The 12,000-nt window shown below is 46.4% G+C and overlaps 1 protein-coding gene across 1 annotated transcript in view; it reads right to left on the bottom strand.

Moving 5' to 3' along the window:
• EDC4 (enhancer of mRNA decapping 4) overlaps nucleotides 1-12,000 on the bottom strand; it is a 29,213-nt gene that overhangs the window by 14,891 nt on the left and 2,322 nt on the right. The window contains exons 3-15 of the mRNA XM_078868790.1: nucleotides 11,743-11,854; nucleotides 10,898-10,997; nucleotides 9,484-9,667; nucleotides 8,674-8,836; nucleotides 7,732-7,839; nucleotides 7,424-7,533; nucleotides 6,784-6,867; nucleotides 6,475-6,570; nucleotides 5,716-5,794; nucleotides 5,015-5,186; nucleotides 3,390-3,456; nucleotides 2,573-2,673; nucleotides 1,753-1,852 (exon numbers count right to left, since the gene is read on the bottom strand). Coding sequence (XP_078724916.1) covers nucleotides 1,753-1,852; nucleotides 2,573-2,673; nucleotides 3,390-3,456; nucleotides 5,015-5,186; nucleotides 5,716-5,794; nucleotides 6,475-6,570; nucleotides 6,784-6,867; nucleotides 7,424-7,533; nucleotides 7,732-7,839; nucleotides 8,674-8,836; nucleotides 9,484-9,667; nucleotides 10,898-10,997; nucleotides 11,743-11,854 — 1,476 coding nt within the window. The remainder of the gene's footprint in view (nucleotides 1-1,752; nucleotides 1,853-2,572; nucleotides 2,674-3,389; nucleotides 3,457-5,014; nucleotides 5,187-5,715; nucleotides 5,795-6,474; nucleotides 6,571-6,783; nucleotides 6,868-7,423; nucleotides 7,534-7,731; nucleotides 7,840-8,673; nucleotides 8,837-9,483; nucleotides 9,668-10,897; nucleotides 10,998-11,742; nucleotides 11,855-12,000) is intronic.

The following is a 12,000-nucleotide window of genomic DNA, read 5'->3' as shown; positions in this document are numbered from 1 at the left end:
ACCTTACCTTGCCGAGGCCTAAGTCGACATCAGCGAGTTATCATGAACGCAAATGCACGGTACAATGAGGTGAATAAAGATGCACAATATAGCTGGCGATGCAAGAAAACGAACACATGGAAATGACAATAACAGTAAATTTGCTGAGGGCATTGCTTGAGGACTACTACTGCCACACTTGCAAATGCCATCAGCGAATACATTTGTGACTGCAGCTTTATAAACGCCACTTTTATAACAACTTAATTCAAAACAGGACATGCAAATGTTAATTCGTGCCGTTATTAACGCCACATGAGAGCTCATCTCACTTATGTCATGCATAATGTTACATTTGAATCGCTCGCTGGATATCCATTGTACATAGTTCTGGTTGTTCATTATTATTTAAATTTTCTTAGTCATGTTTATAAAATGTCCCTGCTTTTGTCTGATGCTATCTTTGTAAACCCTCCCTTCCCATGTAACATGCTGGCTACCGTTGTTATCAGCCGTGCGATGCAGTCCTCTCTAAGCCCTCCCTTCCCATGTAACGTGCTCATCCGTTGTGGCCGGGTCGTCATTGAAAGAGAGCTTCTTGGCTGAAATGACTGCTAATGGACCGCAAAGGATGGAAGTTTTACAATTACAAAAATCGAAAGGAATGTATGTTTAACTTCTTTCGCACTGTATGCAGCCAACCATGCTAATCTGAGGTGCGGGAGAAGGGCATAAGTCTAGTAAACCCTTATTAATTCGACACATATGGGGCTTTGGCCTTGCCGAATTATCCAATATTCTGAATAATGTGCAATGGAACCCACCAGTGCCTCTCCTGCCCCAATAAAAACAAATCCTAATTTGTTTTCCAGAAATTATTCTCCCAAAAAAGTAACATCAGTAACCAGCACTGCAGGGGAAAACTAAGGGATTTGTCTCCAAGACTAAGGGGTTTATACTTCATTATATTTCTATTACTTCTTGATGTAGGTGTAGACGACATTTCTGAGAGGGTTGGCTTGTACAGAGTGCATAAACAAGGTAAAGTCCAAAGCAACAACAGGTCTGCACTAACGCTCACCACACTCACCAAGCTCACCACGCTCACCACGCTCACCACGCTCACCAGGCTCACCACGCTCACCACGCCCACCACGCCCACCACGCTCACCACGCTCACCAGGCTCACCACGCTCACCACGCTCACCACGCTCACCACGCTCACCACGCTCACCACGCTCACCAGACGGAGTCATTGTTTTGGTCGTGGTGCGTGGCGTCGCACAACGTGCATGCCGAAATTAGACCATTCGGTACGGCAATACGGCTCATGGCGAATTACTAATACTGCATATATTCCGTTCCGAATTATCCCAATTACGATTGATCAAATAGCAAAATAACGAGGTTTTACTGCATAGACTTTATTTCTATTCAATTACATTTAGTGATTTTCATGCCTTTTCTCTATTTTGCACTCCTATAGTTTTTGTATCGCTTGTTATTGTAACTTGCTGACCCGCCCCTACAGGACATCTGCGAGAAAGAACTTCATAGCTCATCGGATTCCTCCAGGATAAATTACAATTCTGATTCTGAACAGCCGAAGTTAACGGTGAAAGTAACGAAGCCACAAGCACGAGCAAAATATTTTTTTCTCAAAAACTGTACCAAATCATACAACAAAAGCAGAGAACAGAAAACGCTTGCTATTTTCAAGCTGCAATTCAGTGGTGCTGTTGTTGTCGTCGGCGTTATATTCGCTTATTTTACCTGCGGTTGTCATCAAATGTGCGCTGGAAGTCAGATGACTGGGAGCTGGTCTCTTCGATGGGAACGTCAGAGCTGATGTCCGAGAGCCGGTCCCGCAGAACTGGAGCAGCCACGGGGGAAGACGTTGCATTTGCAAAAAATCCCAAGCACTCACGGAATGGACAAAATCTCAGCCGGTCGCCCTTGCGTCCCTCACATTGTTATGGGCAGCTCAGAAGACACATTGCCGACGTTAACCACAAATGGCTCGGTAAAAGTCAAGCTCGGCCCTCACTCTTGTTTGCTGTGTAATGCCCAAGCAGTTGGAAAGACGTTTGAGTAGAGGTGTCTAGAGAGACAGTTTTCTGGGATTTCATGGCAAGACAGTCAACAATGCACGAGTCTGGAAGAGAACGTGGCCAGGGAGTTTTGTAGATATGACCGATTTCTGAGACAGGAATTGGAACAGTCTCTACGAGTCCAGCGACCTAGGGGAAGAGAAGGCCAAAGGGCAGATGGTGGGAGACTTGTTAGGGCAGATCGATGGGTCTCCGTGTGAGTCTATAGCTCTCTGTGATTCTATGCCTCTCTGTGAGTCTATGGATCTGTGTGCAAGTCTATGGCTCTATGTGTGAGTGTATGCGAGTCTATGCGTCTCTGTGTGAGTCTATACAAGAGCAGATGATGAGAGATCAGGGCAGATGTTGGAGGTGGCTGCAGGTTTTCTGTGCAGCAGCTGTAGGATCTAGCGCTGGTGAAGTGTGGTGGCATCAACGGCTTTCTTTGACCACAATGACCTCTTGACAGCGAGTGCCGAAATGACTGACGGTGCAAGCCCTACCCATGTCTTCGTGCGAAGCAGAGCTGGAGACCGAGAGCGCCGGAGGAGCGGCTCCAGACGTGGAGGGAGGGCAGAAGAGAATCTGCACGTTCTCCAGGGCTCTGACACAAAGACAAACATCCCCCATGTAGCCTTTAACAGACTGTTGGGGCAATTGCTGTTCGCGAGCACCTATGAAGGCCAGCATGGCACACGAGTGGGTGGGTGGACAGCACCACGCCTGACCGCCTTAGTCTCCAGAATAGCGATGTTTACACATCGCACCAGGTAATCATTTGAGGCGACTTAGGGAAGGCCAAAGACTGGTTGAGATAATCGTCACTGTTTGACCGTGAGTGGGAATCGAACCCAGGTCGCCGTGTTCGTAGCGTGGCGAGCGACACTACCTCTCCTCGCTCTAACAGTCACACACAGCGAATCATCTTGGAGTTCTACTAAGCATACCCCCAATTAAGGTTGGTCAATGAGTTGAATATAATCTCCACAAAAGGTAATCCATCCATCCAACTCAACCGATCTGCTAAAGATGTGGTCGTGAAAAAGCCACGCAGTCCACACTCATGCCAACTGTGGCTGACATTAACCTTCAGAATTAAATCTTAACAATAAAATACCAAATCTTGACTTAAAGCTTTCGTGACTGCAGGAATTAATATTCCTTGGGTCTTTCGGTAAAGTCACGTAGATAGGTTCAACCGATCTACGTGACTTTACCGAAAGACCCAAAGAATATAAATAAAACACCACATTAGATTATTCACCAAGACTGTAAATGGTTTTGCTTGAGGACGATAAGTTCACACTTTGTGACTGTTACCTTGTGTGTACACAGTTGATCTTAATGAGCACGCCGCCAGTGACCTCTGCCTCATCTTCCACACCATCTGGCAGAGGATATAAAGCACAGCTTGGTCACAAGTTATACATCGTCCAGGTCAACCAAGGTTCGTGGATCACCGCACAGGTGAGGCCATCGAGGAGATGCTCACCAGGAGAAGGCTGTACAACAAGTGTACTAATTGCCATCTGTTTCCATCTGTACAGAGATAGAGCGTTGTCCCCTTTGCACACGTGGGTTTTCTCCGGGTGCTCCAGTTTCCTCCCACATTTTTAAAGACTGATGAATTGACTGCAAACATCTTAGAACAAAAAAACCCATGTAGCAGGACCCTCCTGAGAAAGTCATACGACTCAGGGTGGCTCTGGTGGACAAGTAAATAATTTTGACCGCTGAAACCCACTCGTACCACTATTTGTAATTTTCAGTAGCAGAGTAGAATTATGCTTATACACCTGCTTACGACAAACCGCACCTTACTGACGTCATGCCTAACCAGACAAATATGTGCAGCACCATCCCGTGACGCTCTACAAAAGTGTGCAAGATAATCACGTTACAAACAAGTAAGAAGCATTGTTTTGTAGTCAGGTGCCTCTCCAAAATTCAGTGGGATCGAAAATTCTCATAGCTACAGTCCTGTCTAAGTTGTGAAGGCTCCAAGGGATCGTCATTTAGAGATTGTAATGGGCACAACTTTGCTCTCTGCGAGTAGGAACGATCCAAAGAGGACTTCAGATGCACGATAAACTACGGACGAATGGGAAGCCAGAATCGGCACGAACACAAATTGTCAAGCTCTGTGGTCCCATATTGGGTTGTTGTCCAACTCCACTGATGAGTGTTTATACACGAGGAAGGAAACTGGAGTATCTGGAGAAAACCCACAGGTGTAGGGGAGGGGGTTGGTAACACTCAATCCACGTACAGATGGAAACGAACCCACTTGCCATCATACCCTGGGCAAGCCAGGAGATGGTGAGCTCAACGCCCATGGAGAGAGGGGGAGTTTAATGAATGTGTGTGAACCACCAACCCTCAATGCCTCCAAGGCGTTGCATTACAGACGTGTAGCATAGCCACCAGTACCTGGTTGTGGGTACGACCAGGCCTACCCCCCCTCATGTCACCATAATCACACCACCACTTTTCATGACCCACTCTTTATTTTAACCACTATCATCTTATGTATAATTTTTGAATTGTTGTAAAGTGCCTTACGATAAGGCACGATATAAGATCCCCCGATACAAGATCCCCCCCAAACAGCTTTAACAGACTGTTGGGGGCAAGTGCTGTTAGCGAGCACCTATAAAGGCCAGCACGGCATATAAAGGAGTGGATGGCCAGTATCTTGCCCAACCGCCTTTGTCTCCCCAGTGGCAATATTTACACTCCACACCAGGTACTAATTTGAGGTTAAGTCGACCTACGGGAGGCGATCCAGGAACGGTTCAGATAACCATCACTGGTGTTGGCCATGAGCGGGAATCGAATTCGGGTCGCAAGATTCGTAGAAAGGCGCGCTCACCGCGACACTCCTGCTCCGCACACACACACCGGTGCACACACACACACACCGGTGCACACACACACACACACACCAGCGGCGTCCACCTCCCCATCCTCCTGGTGCTCGCTCTGCCGGCCGGCACGATGCGGCGTCACTTCCCGGATGCCGAAGCTCAGCATGGGGTGCGTGAGCAGGTACTCAGCCAGCGAACTGAAGTACGCGTGTCCATCCTTGTTCTGGATCAGCTCGAGTACATACAGCACCTGCACAACATCAACAGCAGCAAATAACACTGCTTCATCATAACCACACATAGATAACTAGTGGCAGTGGAAACTTACGTGCTAAACAACACATTAACCCTTTCCCATTCCAAGGACGTACGTGATAACGATTACGTATGTATATGTTATTGGAACAGAATGAGAAGAACGGAACGTCTTCAGGTCAGAAGATGTAGTACCGAGGCTCCCACTAGGCCATGTAGGAGGGCGTGTGGCACAGTTTGGCGCCAGCTAACAGAGTGCGGTCGTGTCGCTACAGTTCTCTGCGGTGAGTACAATGTCTTTGAAAACAGCAGCGCTACGCCTCTCTAAATAAGACTAACGTGAACTGTTTGCGCGTTCTGAGATTCAGCGGAGAACGGGACACACCCTGCAACTTGCAGACGTCTCGGAACGGAAAAGGGTCAACACTGCACACCACGGTAAAATTATTAAAATGGGAAAAAACCCACATCATTGTATAAAAGTTACCACATTGTTATAAAGCTTGTGCACGTGTTGGACTTACCTTGCGCTGCACGTCTGAAAGAACCAGATACTGGGCGGTGATATCAAGGCTCAGTTTTATTGCCGAGTCTGGTGAGAATCTGCAACACAGAGATCCAAGGCATCACCATTATACTTCCAGTTACGTTTGGTGAAACAATTCGGCAAAAATCAGTATTTGTTTAACACGTACTAGGCTTTCACGACCAATATCATCCATAAGAGGCTTTTTGGGTTCAATCGCTTAAATATAAATGTGTCATTAAATCCGCCATTACTAATTAGTAAGGTTTGTCATGTAAAACATTCATTACTAGTTGAGCACAACGGGGTGTTGGAGAATTGTAAATGCTGTGGGTTTACTCTCCCACAGCATTCCCCTCTTGTTTTGGATATTAATACATGTTTTACTTGAGGTTAAGTACCCTGATCCTAAGATCTAAATGTCCCCCATATAAAAAAAAATCTGATAGCGCCATTGACATGTTTTTTTTTATGTTACGGTAATATAAATCATGTTGTGGTATTACTGGTATTTATATAAAAGTAAATGCGTCTTGTCGCCAGGGGCAGGGGGGGCTGTGTGGTCCACGGAAACGTTTGCAATGGCCGAGTGGTCCGCGGGACACAAACGTTTGAGAAACACTGCTCTAGAGGATTGAAAATTATCCGATTGAACAGAAGGAATGCTGTGAGCGCTTTGTAGAAACAGCGCAAACTCTTAGCACCGTTAGTTTCCGTACGACAGGGAAAGGACGCTCGGGTCAGGAAGGTCACTGACCGCAGCGTCTGCAGGCACGTCCACGTCACGGTGCACCAGACCTTCAGCTCCTGGTTCTGATTGGTGCCCGTCAAGACGAACCGCCAGTACTGTTCACTAAAAATGGCAAGCATCATCATCATCAGAGAAGAGTGTATGGAAATAACTCAGGCTCTCTTCCTGAATCCTTCTAAACACATTACATCGACCATGTCTAGCCTTATCAAGTAGTAGTACCTCTACAGTGCACTGGGGGCACTGCTGCGTTTTATTTGATCTCGCTGAATGGAATGTGCAAAAATGTTGAAGTGAAATGCCGCCACGACGTACCCTCCCTCTTTCTTCTTGTAGTTGTCACAAAAGACCAGGCACGAGACGGGCATGCCATTGTGTGGCTCCCACTTGTGCAGACAGCTGTACAGGAAAGACAGCGGGGAAACACGACAATTTCAACCGCCCGTCACACACGGGCAATGTACGCCATCAATCGATCAAACTTTACTTACATAACACAACTCGTGCAAAGAACTAAATGAAGAGGCTGACACGATGTAAACAACAATAAAATAAATAAAATAACATCACATTATAATGAACTAAAAGTATTATAAAATGCATGATTAAAGCATCTTAATTAAAAGCCAATCTAAAAAGGTATGTTTTAAGATTTCGTTTAAAAACATTCACTGATTCTGATGCCATGAAATCTTCATGCAAGCTCTTCTAAAGGTGAGAACCATCGCAGCTGAAGGCTGCCTCCTCATAAGTTTTGGTCCTGGCCTTTGGCACAACCAAGAGACCAGTGCCAGAGGACCTGAGGGATCTACTAGGTTCATACCTTAAACACATCAGTGAGCTGCACTCCCTAATTAACCCATGCGATGAGGGCGGGCGACTGATATCTGGGCGAATGAGAAATGGAACTCCCTGGGCGAAAGGGCACATGGCGGGCGGGGGCGTGCGTGCGCACCTGGGTGTGTCCTGAGACTCTGCATACATCTGCCAGAACTTGACCAGCCCATCTTGGCCGGCGGTGGCCAAGATAGCTCCGTCAGGAGACAAGGCGCCCGTATTCACAGCCTGGCCGCACACAACCACGGGGGGGGCAGGGGGGGGGGGGGTTGCCGTCACCTCCATGTTCACCAAGAGCACCAACCACATCACGACTTGTCACGTGACAAAAAAGCGCAGGGCAGCAGGTTTATGTCAGAGATCGCCCCGAACAAGCGAGTGTAACTTTTCGGTTGGTGCTGCTGTGGTGAAAATGTTTTCACTCACCCCCTGGTGCCCTCTCACAGTGGTGATGCGATTTTTGATGTCGGTGACGGCCACCGGTTTGAAAGGACCAGAAGTAGGGACGATCACGTCCTGATCCCACGCTTCCGCCTGTGAACAAAAAAAACTCTTTGTCAACAACAACTCTGGTTAACAACCAAAACTCTTGCTCGCATTACATCGACTGTCTGCAACGCAAAACGGTGCAGACGTCCATTCTTATCACTGTTGATCTTGCAAGAGCAATAATAGCTCGGTTTTCCACAAAACACAGAGACGAAGCTATTCCTAGTAGAGGCTAATTCTTTTTCGTTTCTACATTAAGACTCATATTTTTACGACTTGCTGTCCTTGTCCTGAGAACATTAACCATCCTCCCACTACCCCTTCTGTAACCTCGCCCCTCCCTTTCTCTATTATCACCCTTCCTTGCCATCCCTTCCCCTCCCCAACACTCAAACCCCATCCCTTTTTCCCCATCAACCAATACTAATGTACAATTTTCAATTCTTGTAAATATGGGAAAGGTCAATGAATGGAGTGCTCCGTCAAAACATGAGCACACTACAGGCGTTTGAAGCCCATTTTGTACAAGCAACTTTGTCACAAGGCAACCTTAGTTAAACCTTAGTTAAAACTGTTAAGTTCACCAAATTTTAATATATTTTTAACACCATTGCTAAGCACAGGCACATAACGTTCAGCGACAAACAACATGATAAAAGTTGCAATAAAAGAGCACGTTGCTTGAATTTATAGGAAAGGCTTAAAAAATATCGTGATCACCATAACATTGAGAAAGTTATAATGGCTCCCAATGAGCAAATTTGTTCTTGCCTTGCATGCGCTAGGGTAGCAGAACATTGACAAGTCGGAAACATTCATTCGAAGACGTCACCAGACAACCGAGCCATCAACACTTCGGATAGAGCGCGCAGGCCTCACCCTGTCGGGGTGGAAGAGCGCGAGCATCTTTCCCACGTCCTCCTCGCCGTCGCTCTCCGACTCGCGATCGCTGTTCCCGTAGATGAAGGGACACCACTGGATGCGGCGCAGCTCCGACAGTGGCGTCCCCACGGGCCGCATCGCCTGTAACAGCTGCTTCGTTCTGACAGCCAGTTAAGGGACAACGCCAGTGGGATGCGGTGAGCCGACCCCAACACATGAAAACGAGCGTAAAGTGTGGCGCGAGCGACGATATGCACACGCCCGGTTTTCCAGGTTGGACTGCGTAGTGAGCGATGATTGTCAAGCTCCTGAAGATACCCGTGGGAGTGCAGCCCAAACCCACACAACTGCATTTGGATCACAAGCAGCTGTGAAAACATACGTGAACCGAGCGAGTAATGTAATTGACTGATGCAATACGATTACAGCGACATGTCCTGAGTAACAAAATAACTAAGCAGAAAACACACCCCCTTCCCATATTTGTCCCTCCAGATAAATATTTAAAGTATTTATTTGACATGCCATCAGCCGTATGACCCTTCTGGGAATGCATAATTTCAGCAGAAATGGTTCAACACAAGCAAACTCTGGACCGGTTTCAACATTCAATGTTTCGTCAGCACACTCAGGGTCGTCAAAAGCATACTCAGGGTCGGTTAAAACAATGCCGGTGAACTGCCAAATGTATATAGGCAAGGATCCTCTGTCATTTTAGGGTCCTAGTGAATAGGTAGTGTTTACTTTGAAACACAAATTGAAAACTAAGAGGTGAACGATTTCCAAGGCCGGTGCCAGCAAGGATACGCTATCTTCCCGCAGGAGTCCTGTGAGAACTGCCACACAAAGAGGTTCCCGGCCTCGTCCACGCACGCGAGGCGGCTGGAGCCCAGGTGGGCGAAGGCGAGGTCCGTGACGGCGCCCGTGAAGCCCTTCAGGAGGGTGCGCTCGGCCGTGGGCGCGTGCAGCACCCGCACCATCGCCTGGGGCTCTGCTCCAAAACACAAACGCGGTGCAGAGGCGTACAGAGCAAACGCAATCGTGATTCGATCTTAATCTTGTGCGTGATGGCAGAAATGTGTTTCAGGAGCTAAATGTCAATGCTGAGGTCTGCCAGCCAACGAGAGAGCAAGAAAAAGTTAATTCTAGATTTGAAGCTTTCGTGACTGCAAGGATTCATATTCTTGGGTTTTTTCGGTAAAGTCACGTAGGTAAAAAATTTAAATTAATAAAAGTAAAATAAAAATCACGACATTTCGGAGGCAACACAAGCTTCCGTCTTCAGGTGGAACTGTCACAGCACGCTTGCTGTATCAAGTAAAAACCCAAGAATATGAGAGAGTTAGTGTAGCTTTGCTATTCCTCTATTTGCGATGAGCAAAATAAATGAGCGGACAACCTTCCTCCACAACTGTGTAGTTTTGGTAAAAAAAAGTCCAAGCCACTGGTAGAGTATCTAGATTTAATTATTCAGATTTCATTATTATGGTTGATGTCAGAATGAGCCGCGGGGTTCTTTCACAACCACAACTTTCGCAGAAACTCAAAATATTCATTAGTGCCGTTGTGGAGACCATAAGTAACACATATAATAAAGCAGACAAATCGCCTCCTTCCCATATCTGTCCAACAACATGAAGATATTGTACACATGCTATCGGCCACACAGCCTTCGGGGAGTGTTTTTTTTTAGCAGGATTGGTTTAACGTAAGCAAACTCCGGATTGGTTCCAACATTCAGTGTCGCAGCAGCAGAGTAAGCCAAGCTTAACCCAATGCCGGTCCATAAGTCACTCGTATTCAACTAATGCTGCTGAAAAAAAATCACTTCCATAAACTGAACTATTTTAATTTCATCAGGTAAGCTATATAGCTCTTTTTCGGGAATACCCGGAGAGAAAAAAATAATTCAACCACAGGGAGAGCATGCAAACTAATATACAGGCGTCATGGTCGGGATCGAACCCATGACCTCCTGAAACCACAGGCAAGGGAGTTCACATCTTCGCTACCACGCCACCACATTTGGCCAATGAAATGTGTAAAAATAAATATTTCTTACTATTGTGTTAAGTACAATGCTTAAGTGACCCGTCATGCAAGCCTGTTCTCCTGATTGGTAATGAATCGTGTTTTTTACATTAAATTCGTAGAATGCATCAATGCATGTGTTTATAAAAATATATATTGTTTACTGAGTAAAAAGGGTGTTGTGACTCACTGGGGATGATGTAAGCGAGGTAGGTGGAGGAAACAGCAATCATGTTGCCAGGGTAATAGCGATGCTCCCAGTCATAGCGCGTCACTGGCTGAATCTTGACCTGGCCAAACAGCCACACCCACATAAGTCATCACATGTAGCATTGAGCACGCACTTTCAATTATAGGTTATTATTTTAATAATAACAAGACATTTTAAACTTTGCTATCATTCCGAACAGTAATGACAAGTGAAGCGATTGAACCCCTAATGCAATCAATGATATTTAACAGCTACATGGACTCCAGAGAACAGCAAAGTAGTTGGTCTGCAAAAGGACCAAAGCACACTGAATACATCCAGGTGAGTGACAGCTGGAGACATTTTTATTGGAATTGAAATTCATAGCATAAAGTAAGCTAGCAAGGTGTCTAAAGAAGTGTTAACTCAGTGTAGATAACCTCTTTAAAAAAAAGGATTAGAATGTGGAGTGGCAACTAAAATGCAACCAAATCTAAAAAAGTTCTCAGACAAGCAGACAGATGCATGCTGGGATTAACGCTGAGAAACAGAAAGACCACACGGACCAGAGAGCAATCTTAAATCAGAGTGATGTCATAACGACCGTGAAGAAGCGTAAGTGTGGCTGGGCAGGTATACTGCTGATGGATGACACTGATGACAGAACGACAGCCAGAGGAACGAACAAGCCCAAGAGGATGAACACTGAGGAGAAATTATCTCGAGTGAGATGGATCCCGGGATCTCAAGACCATGACATATGACCGCACCGGTTGATTTTTGACATCACTGAGGCTTTCGTGGTTAAATGAGGGACATCACTTTTGACAGCAGCGAGCCCACACCTGGTTGCTGCCAGAGGATGGACTGGAGAGGCTTGAGGCATCGCTGGAAATCACCACGACGTCACACGCATTCACCGGCACCGCACCCGCCTTGTCGTCCCCTGTCAGGGTGCTACACACACACAGAAGTCGTGCCCGCCATCGACACATGCCTTGCACACTCGCCTAATCACATGGCACAATAAAGCATATTTAATACAGGGAGTCGGTGTTGTCCATTAATATGGGCAAAGTGCAATGAGCACAGTTGGCTACGTG

Source organism: Lampetra fluviatilis, chromosome 26, assembly GCF_964198595.1.
Source record: "Lampetra fluviatilis chromosome 26, kcLamFluv1.1, whole genome shotgun sequence".
Taxonomy (NCBI): domain Eukaryota; kingdom Metazoa; phylum Chordata; class Hyperoartia; order Petromyzontiformes; family Petromyzontidae; genus Lampetra; species Lampetra fluviatilis.
This window is presented reverse-complemented; position numbering and strand designations above follow the sequence as displayed.